The sequence below is a fragment of the Pollicipes pollicipes genome, unplaced genomic scaffold (assembly GCF_011947565.3).
Source record: "Pollicipes pollicipes isolate AB1234 unplaced genomic scaffold, Ppol_2.1 Scaffold_2555;HRSCAF=2994_pilon_pilon_pilon, whole genome shotgun sequence".
Classification (NCBI taxonomy): domain Eukaryota; kingdom Metazoa; phylum Arthropoda; class Thecostraca; order Pollicipedomorpha; family Pollicipedidae; genus Pollicipes; species Pollicipes pollicipes.
The window spans coordinates 4464209-4481186 of record NW_023596136.1 but is presented as its reverse complement, the minus strand read 5'-3'; the positions used below and the strand labels follow the sequence as shown (position 1 = coordinate 4481186).

Here is a 16978-nt window from a genome sequence, read left to right as displayed (position 1 = left end):
CTTGACCCCGAAGTTTGCACACTTTGGGAGGAGGGAGGGAGGTTTCGGCTGAGGACGGATCACAACATCCTTCAGTGGCTTCCGAATTCTAAAATCCACCAGGAAAGTTGACGAGGTAGTGGGACACACTTGGCAGCTTTCAATTTGACGTAGTTTTCACGCCGGGTGCGCAGAACATAGCTGCAGACGCCTTGAGTCGGCGCCCAGCTGAGGTTAAAGATGTGTTATGTCGGTCTGAGCATGGTGCCAAGTGTCCCATAGTGATGGCTGGCTAATGGGTTTTACTCAGCTCAAGCAGACAAATGGCAAGTCGACCGCTGAGATTTCCTGTCACTTGTCCCCGGATGATCGGCCACAGAAGCGTCACCTCTCGTCCAAGGCACATCTTCCGCTGCGGCAATGAGGTCGGCTTCGCTTATTGAAAATTATGTTGTTTCAGTTATGAAGAAGGCAGGGCTGTGAACTGTACTGAACGATCTTCAAGATGGCTATTTCTGTTCAAAACCCCATACAAACGCGGAACACTTCACCAGCAGCGTGCGGAACATGCGGCGTCATTATCTCTTTCCAGTGGCAGTGAGCCTATGAATGGAACATCGCTGTTTCGATCACTGGGACTGTATGGATATTTCGATGTTCTGGTTGTCCCGTAGCACTACGTATGGCGCCCAGCGGCTCGTCACGTATTTAAATGTTAGCATCAGTGACGTCATAGCAAGCATAAACGAAGGAAATTCGGAAATCACCGGGCAACTTTGCCGCTCTCTGATACGGCCTTGGGTTTGGGTGTAATTGGATCGGGGTTGGCACGGTGTGAGTGTTTGTGTTCCAGTTCGGCTGTGATCAACTGATTTGTTTGTGCGCAATGCTAGATGGAATCTTTGCTTAATTTGGGTATTTGGCATTGATCACTTCAAGAATGCAGACAGACGTCTTGGCATTGCGAGCTTGAACAGGTGAGGTTAGAAAGTCGTGCGCTGGTGCGGTTAATTTTCGTTGCAATCAGCTTACCTTTCTGTTGCCTTCTCTTCCACCACTTGAAGTTGTATGCCGATGTAACTCATGCTTGCAATGTTTCTTTTGACTGCTGGCTTCTTGGTCCCAAGTTTGCACCCGTGCACGAACGTAAAGGCGGTTTAAGAGCTTATAGTATACGCGCCGAATTGGTATCATTTGTAGGTATTGTATTTGGGTTGTGTGAGCTAAGTTTTTTACCCTTTTTATGAAATAAGATAAAGACTGCAATGGAAATCATTGTTTTCCTCCAACAAACCTTGCTGAAAGTAAACAGCTTCATTGAATGCTTTTTCAGCCATGATACAAAGAACACCCAGCCTGGGAAACACAGGTACAGGATTGAGGCAGACCTTTGCATTGAAGGTTTTTAAATTGTTAGCCAGGGGTGCCAAGTAAGGGTTGGTCACATTACTTTTGGCTGACTTATGGTACCTTGGGTCAGGTGTTAAATATGGGCAAAATTGGGTGTAGCCTGAAAGTGCATCACAGTGCATGAAAAAAGCATAAATGACAATATTTCTTCAAATCCCTCCTTCTTTCACAAAATCTAATAAGTTGCTATCCAGGGACAGTGACAGTCAAAAAGTCAAGTTTTTCACCTTCTGTTGTTTGTCTTTTGCAGTTTGTCTATTGCAATGATATCCTGTCCAGCCCCATATGTGACTTCATATATATATATATATATATATATATATATATATATATATATATATATATATGTATAGTAGCTTCCCTTATAGCTAGAGATCCACTTCTTAACTTTAAGCTTTCTGATGAAATATGTTTGGCAAGCATCAAACATTTTGTTTATGCTGGCTTTTGCTGCTTACACTGAATAAATCATTCAGCTGTTGACAACTCTACATCAAATGAGCTGCCAGCAGAAGCATGTTAGCTCAGAAACCATCATATTTGTCTTTCACATTTCAACATGCTTGGCTATTTTTAAGTGGTGTTAATTTAGGAATAATAAGAATGTAATGCTACATGTTTGATGGCAAATTCAATGTAATTCTGACTGATCTAAAGCAGAGTAGCAGGGGAATTAGTAGTCAGTAGGTGCAAGCAAATAAGGTAATCAGGAATGTCATGGAGACACTGTGCAAACATTTAAGTATTAGTTTTGCCCTGAGCAGCTAAGCTGGATGCCTCATTTGGGGCAAAATCTCACCTGCCCCAAAGATCTTGCCAACTGGTGCCACCTTTTGCGGGCTAGCACAGCCAGAACAGAAATAAAGACGAAGTGTAGTGCAGTAAGTAGGTTGCACTTATACTGGAAATACTCACTTAAGTGGCATATACTTAGAGAGGATTGGATTGAGGTATTCAAGGTCATGAAAGGGATAGACAAGGTTGCCTTGAAATGGGCACTCAAAATTAGACTGAGACTTAGAAGAAACCAGTTTTTATAAGAACTATGAAGCAGGGTGGGAAATTTAGTTTTTTTGCTGGTGGCGGAGTACAAAAATTTTTGTGGTCGGAGTACAAACTTGCCTGCAAGCAAAGGTCTGTCTAATGTGGAATGAGTGTCTGCACAATGGGCCTTGCTTGGAGTACATCACATACTGCCTTTAATGGGTCAACATTTTCCCAATGTTTTTCTGGCAAAAATGAGTGTCAGCATGCAATTTTGCATTTCCGTGGAACAGAGCACTTCTTGTGAGTGAGGGTGCCACACTGATCCCATCCATATCTCTGTAGTGCTACTAGCTCACCTATACATGCAAAGATTGCTTAATGGTACATGTTAATAAGAAATATACAGTTGAGAGGTTAACAACAAAGCTTTATACATATGCATTCACAGGTGCATCATACAAAGCTCAGTTACTTATCATTACCTATCTACATGCAAACTTACACAATATCAAAATGATAAATCAGGTGCATCCTCTGCTTACTGACAAACTAAGTTGCGGACAACCACTGTGCATCACACCCTGGTTTTTTAATGAGTCTTAGGCAGATGCAACTGTCTATGAAAGCCTTATGTATGTGACATCACTAACATGTTGTCCTTTTGGCCTTTACATAATTAATATAATCATACCAGAAGTGTTCCTCTTCCTATCCTTCTCTTTCTGCTCTTCTCCTCTTTCAGTTCCTCACCTTCTCTTTCTGTCGCTTTTCTCCTTCCACTCCTCCTCCACTTCTGCTCCTCCTCTCTTCCTGTTATCCCTCTCCTCTTCTCCGAGTTCCCTATGATCTTATGTAGGGACAATTTTAATACTGTCACTGCAAGACCTTATGCCTGACAGCAAGGAACATGGCAGCATTGCCTCCTGTCAGGTTTCAGCAGTTATAACCACAAGCTGAAAAGAGGCCAGCCTCATATTTGATCCCACATGGGAAACCCAAGCCTAGCATGTATGTTGTATATAGATACCTTAGTACCTACGTACCTACCCACCATGCTGTAGGTAGAGCAGGTTATACCAAGGTGATTCTGCACCAGCCTGCAGTGGTAAACATTTATAGATCAGTCCCCCAGTATTTATTTACCTTTTTTGGAATGACTTAATAGCGGTCCAAAACTAAATCCCAAGTAATTTTAGAAGTGTGGATACATGCTGTGTGAAAATTGAAGACAACCAATTCCACTTTGTCTCACTGAATACCTCAAACTCGCAGCTACGATGCACATAATCCCAAGCATCTTCACTCACCTTCTGCCCTCCTCACTCCCACCACATCAAGACAAACAACCAAACCATGCACAGGAGTTCTGGCGCATTCACAGACATTGTGATGGCATTCTAGCACTCGTCAATGGGCAACCAAGTACAAGTACCACGGGTCGGTCCTGAAATGACAGGCTGTGATGAATAGTCTAAGAAAAAACATTTATGCAGTTGCAGCAACACAAATTGTTAAGTTTGCGGTAGAAAAATCATAGAGCTTTTCAGTCATGCATTTAAAGTTGCTATTTTCCACCTACAGATATATATTATCTTCTGGTGGCGCAAGACAACGCCGAGATAATGCAGGACCTGTACTACAAATCTATAGATATTTCTCATTCTAAGGCATATCATGCCATTTCAACACCCTCTGAGGAAGGCCCGTATCTGGACGATACCAAAACACGTCAATTTTTAAATTAAATTTGGCTAACTTTGCTAAAAACTTGCTGTTCTCCGGCTTGTACTCCGGCTTGTTCTCCCCGGGTCTCCCTATAGGCCCCATTGTGAGAAGGGCAACCAAGTACTGCGATTTTTTCCCACCGGGTTATGGACCATCTCTATCTTACAAGTATAGGTACTGGCTGAGCCTGGAGACATGATACCCTTGTTAAATAAGTAAGATATCCTCGAATCTTCAAAGACCGGCACCTACCGATTTCTGAAAAAGTGGTTGACTTACTGTCATTTATACCATAGTAATAAGTTTTGGAATGCTGCATGCCACAAACTCCCATTTTGGGAACGTAATTCCCGATGACATTTAAGAACCCAAAAGAAGCCGTTACCACCAAAAGTGCCGTCCACAAACGTGATATTTGGGTGCCATTTAATGTCATGATTCTATCTCAAAAGTGCCGATATGTGGTGTGTTTGAATGCTATGATTTTGAGTTTAATTGCAAGTTGGATGGTGATTGGTGGCTGGTATGGCAGGAGCAGGAATGAAACAAGCACTTTGAAAAGGATGTGCAATGCTGCAATCTTTGGATTTTTCCCACCAAACTGTTTGCAAGATGCACGTCCTTTGGTAAAATCGCTAACATGTTATCTTAATATGAGGTAAGTTAAGAGCATAGTTGGCATGCTGGACTTCTTGCTCGGCGGGTCTTTGAATGACCTAGTTGAAAAAGATGTGCCAGCGGTGATTTTGGTGCTGCTAGTGGTTTCTGGTCGAACGAATATTGTTGTAGGTGTCTGTTGCGACGCGGACCTTCACTGCTCGAAAATGCACTCGTCAGTTGCAGGAGGCTGGACTGCCGCTGGTTTCGGGTACGGGAGGCGATGGTGGGAGCCAGAGCCGTGATATGTTTGTCCGTTTCTTGAAAGGTATCGGTAGGTGTGTTTGTCGTGGAAAATGCGGTCTTACTCAGGTGCGCCATATAAATCGTCAGTCGCAGGAGGCTGGGCTGCCGCTGGTTTCGGGTACGGGAGGCAATGGGTTCGTCGCGTGGTGGGAGCCAGAGCCGTGATATGTTTGTCCGTTTCTTGAAAGTTATCGGTGGGTGTGTGCGTCGTGGAGAATGCGGTCTTCTTACTTACTCGGGTGCGCCATATATTTTCCCCACAGGTAATGACATGCAAGGTATGTGGCAGCGGTAGGTACTTAAAGCAAGCACATTTCATATTTCAGTTTATTTCATTCCCACAGAAGTAACTCACATGAGTTGTCATCACCATTCAGGAGTTGCATAGGCTTGTACAAGTGCATCTAACCCATGTAATACAATGATGAAGGACATTAACATGAACACCCTGGATTGGCCAGCTCCTGCAGGATTGCAGATGCTTGTCTCCATTTCTTGGTGCTCCATATGTTTGGTCCCTGGAAATCAGATAAAAGTTATAACTCACTTTATGAAAGCAAAGTTCACGCACCCTCCTGGCTATCAAGAAAGCAAAACTGTCTGCCTTGGTACTTATACTCAGGCTCATACATTTGCAATGGTGTCTGCTTTGTGGGGCGACTGCAGTGTTTGTCTGGAGTACAAAAATTGTCATTCTTACCAGTCAAGAGCCTGGAGTACAACATTTCCTGGTGTCACATCCACCAGAAAACGGAGGTTTTTCCCACACTGCTATGAAGAGGCAGGTGTTATTTAGTCAAAGAGTGGTAAACCATTGGAATAGACTATGGAATAAGGTTATAGAAAGTCCTTCCCTAGCAACATTTACAAATTATTGGGCAAGTTCTGTGGGCGTGAGGGTCCCATTTAAAGCTAAATTCAGGCAAGTCAGATGGTAAGATTAGTGTCAAGGTTGTGTATGGAACCTGAGGTAGGTGGTCCCAATTGGCCCCTACAGCACTTTGTTGGCCTTATGTCTTTGTGTCGTGATGTCTAACCATGAGTCACTGGGGCTCCATTAGGTTTCACCAATCAGCAATTTTTCAGACTCATACCCTGTTATGAAAGCAAATCCTCTATCAGCAAAGAATGGCCTAACCAGCAGAACATAGGACCATAGGGCACCAATGGTGATTAGAAAATGTCATTGTCTTACCATCTCACTCTTTTAAAATTCAGTGAATGATATCTCCCTAACTACATTGTAAGTCTGCAACAGTGTTGTTTATGCATTGTAAGGACAGCATCACCACCTCAAAGACAAAGATGGTTGGCAGTAGCTGGCCAGAACAGTCTTCAGAACAGTCTTCAGAACTCATATAGTTAAGCTTTCCAGTATACATTTTCCTGGTGTATTTTCTGGGGTTGAGTACCCAACATGAGCAATTGGCTGCCCACATCCTTATGTAGCTTAGCATATAGCAATGTACAAATTTAGAGGTATATATGATCACATGCAACCAGATTGCAGTCATAAAACCTCACACACATGTGTCTAATATAAAAGGCCTTGAAAAACTGAAAAGCTGTTAACATTCATGCAGATATGTCCACCAAACCTGTTTTCACTTTCCAGCCCTATCTCATTCAGGCTCCCTTAAACACTGTCCTTGGACAACTCAGGGCAGTTTGCCAGCACTGAACCTTTTGTTAGGCACAGTGGGCCTCTGGTTAACACCAGGGCCCTTGGCAGACTGGTGGTCCTTGTTTGTTCAGGGGCCCCTACTAATGTAAATCCTTGGCTCTATGTTCCCACCCCATAAATCATGGGTGGGAATAATTGCATGCTTAAAAAGCCCAATTTGACTAAATGCGCTCCCTTTGAAGAGAATGTCCCCCAGTTGAAGATATCAAGACAAGTGTCCAATGTGATGAGGAAAGATCACTTGCAACTCCTGGTATCCATTGAAGTGCAAAGACTTCGAAGACAACACAGTTTCACTAATGAGAGTCAATATGCTCCTCAATACATTATTGTCTGACTGTGTCCTGGGACGTTTTTATGATGTCAGTGGAGCCACCAAACTGGCCGTGCGACGCTGCCACCTGAGTGGGTGTGCTAAATCTCTGATAGTGCTTTAACTCGTCGAGAGGTGTCTTGCTAGCCGTGGGTTGTTTGTAGGTAGAAACAATGTGATCAAATGACGATGTAATGAGGAGCATATTCGCTCAAAATAGTGATTGTGTTGTCTAGAGCTGTCTTCTCCACTTAAAATTATGTTAATAGTTATAAGTGAGCTTGTTTTATTATATTTGGTGCTTGCTTGGATATATTAAACTGTGTAACTTTTAGAGCAAGCATCAGGTATGATGAAATGAGCCCACTTATAACTATTAGTAAAGATTTCACTGGGAAAACCTGTTCTAGACAAAACAGTTTCTGTTGAGTATATGTGTTTCTCAATGCATAGTTGATTTATTGTGTCTTCGTACCTTGTACAACATTGTTCGAGAAGCAATTGGCGGCCGTTTTATGTGGAAATGGTACACACAAACTCCAGATATGAACAACTGAACTTTTGTTGTCTTGATTTCTTCTGGCCAGCGGAATAGCAACATTTGGAGAGTGTTACTACGGCATTATGGATGCTTGGGTGACCTTGAAAGTCTCCCGAAATGGTGGACGTTTAGCACAGAAACTGGAAAGGTTTAGTTCGTAAGAAAGGCAGGGCTGTGCTCTGCACCAAATGATCTTCAGGATGGTTATTTGACTTCAAAATATCACGCAAACCAATCCATTTAATCCAGTTGCACTCGGGATTTTTCGACCCCAGCTGCGACCACTAGGTTGTCAAAGGTGCTGCTCCCAAAGGTGGCGATAAGAATTACTGAAACATGTAGGCGTGTTCAGGACCGCCGCAATAATGCCACACTTGCTCACATTTTGAGCGTTATCTTATGGCCTTAGCTAACCTGCCCATTAGCAGTGCCTGCAAGCAATATGTCCAAGAGATGGGCCGAGTGTCCAGTGGGTCTTTGCAATGACTACATTTCTGTAAATATTTCCTGACGACGTGTGGGTGGGCTCCTTCACCATCTTTGCACTGCGCAAGTTCTTGGAAAAGTATGCATCCACAGAAATGAATGCTTGAGGCCATTAAATATCTGATTGCATGTTGGTTGACTCGAAGGGACTCTCGTGCACATATTGGGGCATTATTCACTAAAATAAATCAGATCTTCAGTAAAACCGAGCTTCAAGGTAGTTTATTTCTCACTTCACATGCCACTGAAACGTGTCCTCTTGAATCACATAACGCCAGCGCTGACCCACATGCTCAACATTTAGTGTGACCTCACGCCTTCGATGCTACAATACTGTCAGGGCGTTGAATCACTCATAACCCACCTACCTTATTGGTTTTGCTTTGGTGCCTGAAATCTATGTTTAGGTCAGTATGCAGTGAAAGAAACGTGGAGGGTTGCGCCAGTGCTCTGTAATGACTGCACGAGTGTGTGAACGTAAGCACACACATCCAAGCACCTGCAGCCGGTTATGCACGCTGTACGCGGCCCTGACCGTGCCGTGACTGTGCGCCGACCCGGCAGGGGCGCCCAGATGGCTCCGCGCCGGTCCCGCGCCGCGGCCGCTCCCCAGAGGGCGACGAACGGCCACCGTGTGCCGGTGCGGCTGCCGCCCGGCCTGACGCTGACCGACGTCACCCAGCGGCGCTGGCGGCTCGGCCGCTCCATCGGCATTGGCGGTTTCGGCGAGATCTACTGCGCCGACCGCGACGACGGCGGCCCGGTGGGCGCCGACGCGGCGCATGTGGTCAAGGTGGAGCCGCACTCGAACGGGCCGCTCTTCTCGGAGATGCACTGCTACCACCGTGTGGCGCGCGCTGACATGATCGACGCCTGGAGGCGCCAGCAGGGCCTGAAGAGGCTGGGCATGCCGCGCTTCGTGGCGAGCGGCTCGGTGGAGTACGGCGGCCAGCGCTACCGCTTCATGGTCATCGACCGCTTCGGCACCGACCTGCAGAAGCTGCTCAACGAGAACGGCGCCCGGTTCCCCGTGGCCACAGTCCTCCTGATCGGCGTGCAGGTGGTGCGTTGTCTGACATGCCCAGGCCAGTCTCGCCCTCGCCCCACCTGCGTATGGGGAAAGTTTTGTCTTATTGGTGACTGTGTGTGCTAGGTTCTGCCGCATCACTCAAAGCTCGTGTGGTACGCGCTCGTCAAGTCATGCGTAGGATAAGTTGCCTGTCGTACTTTGCCCCTGCCTGAAGGCGATGTGTCCTTAGACTGCATTGTAAGTGCGCAGCTTCTTCAAAGACGTAATGCCGTCCCACTCACGCCGTAATGACGACAGACTGTTGTCCTTAGGTAAAGCAGGGCATAAGAACGACAGATTGGCCGCCTGCGGGTACTGTAGCCATGAGTGAACAGTTTGTCTACCTCCAGGAGCTGGTTTGTTCTGCTGCGGTCAGTGCCATGTTTGCTTCTTCCGTCTCCCGGCGCTGTATTTTTGTCCTTACTATTTCAGCTGGACACGCTGGAGTACGTGCACAGTCGGGAGTACATTCACGCAGACATCAAAGCACAGAACCTGCTGCTGGGCTACAAGAAGGGGACTGAGAACCAGGTACAGGATTCACGCTGGTCCCGCGGCTCAGCGGATCGGACGAACTGAGCTGTGTTTATGGGGCGATGGCTGTTGGACATGTTAGGCGTTATTTAGCCGCCTGAATGTTTTCATTGCAATCCAAAGCATGACTTGTCGGTGATGGCCATATGATGTAGGATGTATTAAGTTATGGTGTGGTTGATACTCAAAATGAAATGATTTTGTTGAAACTTGTTGGTTTATAAGATTAGATGAACTTATGTTTTGAAACTTAGCATGTATAATTTAAGGATTTTTTAAAAAAACAGTCCATGCAGTCTGCTTGACCTACAACAAAGAGTTTCGGTGGCCGTGGTATGCCACTTTTCGGCACCGTCTCTGTCCCGTCATTTTGTGACCAGTCCTTGTGAACCCGTTCAAACCGACTGGTTGCGCTGTTCGCGGCAGGTGTACTTGGTCGACTTTGGTCTGGCGTGTCGGTACGCGCTGGACGGTCAGCACAAGCCGTACAGGCCGGACCTGCGCAAGGCGCACAACGGCACCATCGAGTTCACCAGCCGCGACGCCCACATCGGCGCCCACTCGCGGCGCGGCGACCTCGAGATCCTCGGCTACAACCTGCTGCAGTGGGCGTGCGGCCGGCTGCCCTGGCAGGACCACCTGCAGCACGCCGACGCCGTGGCGCGCTACAAGAACCGGCTGATGCAGGACGTGCCGGCGCTCATGCTGGCGTGCTTCCCGGACGGACGACCAGCCGGCGCCGGTAGGGGACGCTGAAGCGGCCGTGGATGGGGCGGCGCGCGTCCAGACGCGTACAGAATGTTTGCTCGTGTTGCCTTGGGAATGTCGAACCGGGCGGGCAAGGTAAGCAGGGTCGGCACGTAACGCTGCGCAGAGAGGCGACGTCGCTGGCGCAGGCAGCGCCGCCGCCCGTGATGTTACGTTGACTTGTGTCTTAGCAACAGACACGGGGTCTCGGTTAATACTTGCAGGGTGTTGACTGTCCTTGCAACACTACTCCACGCACCGAGGACGCCTCATACAAATCACGTGCGTCAGTAGTCATTTAATATCAGTTTCGGTTCACGCTTGCGTGGCTGTGTCAAGGGCCGGCGTGGTGGTCACAGTATAGCCCATCTCCAGCCACATAACATCAATACCATCCCAATGATGTACAGGATGTTCTGATAGGTTTCATGGGTAGTACATGAGCATGCGTGTACCATTTGGCAATCCCCTGCATGTAGAAACGCTGTGCTGTCGCTGCTACCGTCGCTGGGGTTTTTCGGACATTTTCTAGGCTTGTCTTTGTACGGCTCGTTTCTTCGACATATACCAGAAGGTATTCCTGTTGCATGTGAAGCATGCTGGACCATATGGCCATACGGTAGTCGGTATGCTACAAAGCCCAAATTATAATCATCCCCCTCTTCCGCACTCTGTGACTGACACCGCACCGCTCTTCCACACTATTGTGGCTGACACCGCTATGGGATGGTTGTGGATTTACGTGGCATTTCTTGCCGGCACACTCACCCATAACCTATACTTTTCAGAAGTTGGTGACCTCGGGTCGGGTCAAAGGCCAGCAAAAATGCCCGAGACCAGAAAAATTGGTTGTGGACAGCCTTATGCTTTGAGCCTATGGCGCAAAACTTTTATCAATCCGTGCGCGATGGCCAGAAACCTATTTTGCCGGGACGTTATGACCTTGGCCGCGTCCAAGGTCACCAAAACGTCCCTAACCGACAAAAGTCGCTTTGCTTACGACCCCGTCCTCAGATTCAACTGACTTAAGGTCACCATGGTCTACGAGCGATAGACCATTGCCCTTGGCTCAGCGATTGACTAAGGTTTTGTGTCGCGCAGTGTCATAGGCTCGAAACATGGGGTTAACAGGTTTTGTCGGCCGTTCACTCCCTCTCAGTCGTCACCTTAAAAACATTTCGAGTCCCTCGATTGTCGAAATTCACATACCAGCACAAAACAGAGCCGTCAGGGCTGCTCCTTCCAGCCGCATTATCAGCCGACGTCTATCTTGAGCTACATCATGTGGTCATCATAACTGAACATCTGTCATGGCTGGGCTCGAAGTTTTAAACGGTCGAGCCTTCCCTCTGCGCAAATTTGACGGCAGGCCGTGCAGCCGTCTGCCCGGCGGCCAGCGAGAGAAATGCGCGCAGACAAGCAGGTGTACCCTTGGAAATCAATGAGTTGGAAAAGAAAACAACTGATGTTGGTGTACGAGTTTTGTTGCTTCCATTCACAGGTTGTGCGTCTGTTTTTCTTGATGGTCTGTGTTCGTATTTGTCGCAGTGATGTGCGAAGCGCAACAATATTATCAGTCCGTCTGCCGGTCTGTCCGTTTGTTTGAATGCAGGTGATCGTGTACTGGTTGAAGTGGTTATCAGATTTCACTTTCGGCTGATTGTTGTGTTACAACGATTTTGACGTAGTAAAATAGCGTGCTAAATATTCTAACAAAGCACTTTACTGCATCTGATTATGAGGCTCCTTCCGGGGCAGCTCATGAAATATGTGCGACACTAATACGGATGACGGTATGCGCCAGATGCGATCCAGCACTTCCTGGAGTCAGTGGCTGCTCTAGAGTTCGAGACCGACCCGGACTACGAATCGCTGCGAGGCCTGCTGCGGGCCGGCCTGCGCACGCTCGGCTCCCCCAGCCGGCTGCGGTTCTCTGCCGCCGTCCAGGTGAGGTCCCGGGGGTGCGCCGGGCGTTCTCGCTGGACGCGCTGCCACCGACTAACCGTTGACGACGTAACCTCTCACAGCGTGCGGAACCTTGCGCAAAGGTCAGCCGTCACTGGAGGGTCGGAGGTGGCCGCGCCAGGCGACGGCGGCCAGCACCGTGGCCGTCGCCGCCCGTTGCTGGGGCCGGCGAGAGCGCCACGCCGCGCCTGACCCCTGACGACGTCAGCGCTGACCTGCCCCACATCACTCGTGTGAATCAGCCGCTTTCGATCCGGTCGAGCCGCTCTGTATTGAGGCTCCCGAGTGAAGGCGGTATGCCGACATGATGCCGTTGTGTAACTACGACATTGTGATTTCTACTCAGGATAAATTAGCACCAGGTGACTGCGATGTTTGCCATTGCCCTGCCTTCGTTGGAAACCGAAGTTCGACTGAGGTCTCAATGAAGCTGGGGAACGAAAGTTCGATGCGTGGATTTTGCGGCTTTGCGCGCTGTCGTGCTGCGTTGCGTTGTGTGATATCTGCCGCTGTGATATCGGCTGCGACGACATGAAATATACGCTTATCCGGACATGTGTTGTTTCCGTAATGTAGCCGAAGCACCTCGAGCGTGAGACGACCCAAGACGCTCAGACGATGAGCACCGTCGCCGCCGCACGCCCCTCTCTTTCTCTCTTTCCTCCGATGGACGGAATCACCTCGAGCGGCGCTGCTCGTCGTCCGTTGTCCCTACCCCCGTCACACTGTACACCGATCGCCCCCCGACCCTCCTCACCTGACGATGGCCGGTGTTGCAGGAGGAGCGGGGACTGGCCGCCCGGCCGGCGCGTGTCTCGGGTGAGTGACCGTCCGCGTGATTGGCGTTGCCGGTCCGCGGCCGCGCTCTGATCGTCCGCTTGTCGTTGCAGGCCACGCACCGCCGCCGCCGACCCCGCTCCGGCTCAAGTCGCAGCCAAGAGCCGGCCGCCAAACGGCCAGCCCGCTCCCCAACCCAACCCGGCAGCAGGTGAGAGAGGGAGAGAGAGAGAGAGAGAGAGAGAGAGAGAGAGAGAGAGAGAGAGAGAGAGAGAGAGAGAGAGAGAGAGAGAGAGAGAGAGAGAGAGAGAGAGAGAGAGAGAGAGAGAGAGAGAGAGAGCGAGAGAGCGAGAAAGCGAGAGAGCGAGAGAGCGAGAGGGGGAGGGGGAGGGGGGAGATTTGGGTGGGTGAGTGAGTCTGTGAGTGAGTGAACCACTCTGGTAATGTTGTAAATCGAGTAAGAATGGGTCGGGTTGTCTTGTAAGTCGTCCCCGCGTGCGTACTTCCATTGTGGATATAAATATGAAAATTTGTCATGTCATGACGCAGTGAATCGTGCAAACGTGTGTGTGTAGACACAACGGGCATGGAAGCAAATTGCAGCGCGGGCATTTCAGCTAGGATGCGTGTTCTGGAAACGGCATCAAAATGTTGAGAGAATGTTAGATTTTTGTATGGTTTTGCTGCCTTATGTGCTGGTTGGTATTGTGGGCAAGCACGACAGCGGAAAATGGACCGGATACGATGTTGGAAAACGAGTGGCGTCTGCAAAAGCAGTGGACGCGTGGCGAAACGACGCGTTTCGGTTATTTTTGTACCATGCTCAGAAGAGTTTCTTCCATGGTCATAACGAGTACCAACAGCACTGCCAAACACGACGAGGCCTGAAAGCTGCGTGCTGGGCACGACTACCGTCTTTTTCGGACGTAGCGTGTGAGCGGTCAAAGCGAGTTAAGTACTGCGGTCATTGAGGGCAAGAGAGACCAAATCTCAATCAATCGTAGATGTCGAAAATAACGTTCAATGCTCGATATCATGGCATATAAAGAAGTATACGGCGTATTCTTGTACAGCATACCTTAAGCAAAGCGAGTCAAGACGCGCTGTCGTCATGACACGGATGTTATTGGTGCTCGGCCCGTCTGATCTGAAGACGGCTAAACTTCGCGAACACTTCACATTTACAGGTAGCTTGCTCTAGGCCCGTGTTGCGCGACCAAAAGATGAACGCCGACCGAATTCTCCGCATACTTGGGATACGGAGCTAACGGTTCACAGTTGCTCTTGTGCAATGACGGGAAGTTGAAGGGAGCGATAAGCGCCTGCTCCTGTCTGAAGGGGTCACATTTGAGGTTCCAGCTGCTGCGCCGTCACATTACGAACACGGATGTGTGGCTGGGCCCTATCTGTGGTGTCATAGGCTCAAGATACCAGAAATACACCTACCGTTTTTCCACCCCCCTGTTAATGACGTCATGTTTGTGTCCTGTGCTGCTGATGACGTCACGTCCACTTATTGTACGCGTCTTACGCCTTGGTGGAGTGAGAGCGTGTTTACGACCTGATCTCCTCGGTCAGCTGACTAACACCTGTCCCGGGCTGCGCCAGCGGCGGCGGCCAGGAGAACAACTTGGGCCGCGCGGGCGCGCCGCCGGGCCGCCGCGGCCGGGCGCCGCTCCGGCTGGTGACGGGCAACAGCGGCCCGCCGGCGCCCGACGACCAGCCCGAGGCCACGTCGCCCTCGCTCCGCTCCGACGGCAAGCTGCGCGACTTCGACTGGCAGCACTACAACAAGATGGTGGAGGAGGCGGAGCGCCGCCGCGCCGGGGTGCGTCCAGCTCTCGCCAGGCACGCGCCGCGGCGCGGGGGCAGGGAGTCTGCTGTCGTGTGTCCTCTGCTTGGGGCTGGGTGATTCGGGCTGAAGGTTGCGGTGGGATCATCTTCCTCCAACATAAAAATGTCGAGGCATGTCACCCGACGATCTTCTTTGTGTTTTATAGTTACAGATATGAAGACTTGCGTCGTGCCCCCGTGGTGCCATTCATTACGTTTGCTCTTTTTCCTTTGCTGGGACCCTACGCTGCACCATTTTTGCCGTTGTTACCTTGTTGTTACCTTGTTACCTTGACGTAAGCGCCTAAGCGACGTAAGTTGTTACCTTGACGTAAGCGCTGTGGAGACTGGCACGACCAGCGCTGGCGTTGAAGTACTAATGCCATGGCGATATGGCGTAGTGAGCCGAAGCTCGCGTTGGAAAAGGGTCATAGTTCATTTGTTGTTCGTATGGTTACTTCCTAGATGGGGAGGGGGAATGGATCGCTCGTACTTTGATATATTATGAGGTTTACCGGAGGTGGAAAGTGAGTGAGCCCAGTCCTGTTGACCAGCTGACTAGTCCTTATCTTATGAACAGCCTGATGCTCCAGATCTGGACGGTATGGTACATTGGTGGACGCTTTCACTGAACTGACGCCAGTGCCGACTGTTGTGACGCTATCAGCTGGCTACCTGCCGACACCGACCATGACGCTGTCTGACTCTGCCATCTGATGCCGTTCGTCCGTCGTCTGACCGACTGACGCCTGTCCTCCTGATGGCAGCGTCAGTCGACTGCGGACGGCGGCGCCGGCGACGGCGCGGCTGAGAGCCGATACACAATGCAGGACAATATCACTCCGGCTATGCGCGCCGTTCTCCTGAAACGGCTGACTCGCTCGCCAGAAAAGGGTGACGCGCGCGCCAAGAAGCGCAGCTGCAGCAGCAGGTGCGGAGGTGTGGCTGAGGGCCGGGCGGCGTGACCTATTGTGTGACGTCCGGTCGTGTACAGGGCGGCGCGTGTAAGGTGCGCCTGTGCTGGTCACGCCCTGGGTGTAGCTGTTATGGAAGTGTGGCTCCTTTCAGCAGGAAACTCAATGTATCAAGTTGCACATGATGCGTTGCCCTTTGCGTCGGTTTGCCTGATCATGAAATAGTCGGCGGCTAGAAGTGCGCCAACGGGTTGATGCGTACGCAGACGTGTGCTTCGCTCACTGGTTTGGCATTGACTCGCAGGCTATGCCGACCATATACACGCCTCAGCGTGGTAACCTGACTGTTGATCACCTCTTGACCCGCGGCTTGTGAACTGTTGCCTCCTCTCAGTTCAAGCGGCGGCGTGCCCGTGTCCGTCGTTCGCGCGATGTGTTGTGCTAGCCGTTCCCCGGCGCGTCGGCCGTCTCCCGGCGCGTCGGCCGGCCCCCCCCCCCCTCGCTGGTCGTCCCCTGCTGACGTGACTCTGTTTGGTCGCAGCCGCGGCCGGAAGGAGAGCAGCGCTGCGGCGCCGGTCACACCGGCCATGGCGGACGTGATGCGAACACGACGGAGCCGGCAGCGGGGCCGGCGCCGCCGCTCGCCGGACGGCACCGACGACGAGCTCAGCTTCCACGCGCCGCCCGTAGAGTCGGCCGCGGCCATGCGTTGGCGGAGCCCGCCGCTTGCCCTGCCCCAAGCCGCGGTCAGCCATCCGCAGCGAGCCGCCGGCCGCGGGGCGCCGCCTGCGCAGCGGGCTCCAGTACAGCTCTCGACCGGCCTGACGCCCTGACGGCAGTGTAGCCCGCTTCAGCCGGGCTCGCAAGAAACCGTGCCGCGCACCGCTGCTGTACCGGCCGTGGCCGGCCAGACGGAGAACGCCGTCCCGGAGAAATCTGGCGCACCTCGGACGGCTGAAGACCGCCGTCTCAGCGGACTACGGCAGAGCTGACTGGGAGCGCTCGTGCGGGCGCATTGCAATGTGGCTGTTGTCACAACGACGCGAGTGAGACCGTCAGAGCTCAGTGTATCGCTCATTGCACATGAGGAGATATCCCGGCTATGTCATAG

The 16978-nt window shown here is 50.6% G+C and overlaps 1 protein-coding gene across 1 annotated transcript; it reads left to right on the top strand.

The window, feature by feature from the left end:
• Positions 1-802: 802 nt before the first annotated feature.
• On the top strand, positions 803-16700 carry LOC119107561 (serine/threonine-protein kinase VRK1). The gene is made up of 9 exons (XM_037231050.1): positions 803-956; positions 8593-9091; positions 9530-9628; positions 10058-10373; positions 12183-12325; positions 13234-13331; positions 14729-14948; positions 15721-15884; positions 16409-16700. Exons 2-9 carry the CDS (start codon positions 8603-8605, stop codon positions 16698-16700), a joined length of 1821 nt encoding a protein of 606 aa, XP_037086945.1. The 5' UTR covers positions 803-956; positions 8593-8602.
• The last annotated feature ends 278 nt before the right edge of the window (positions 16701-16978 follow it).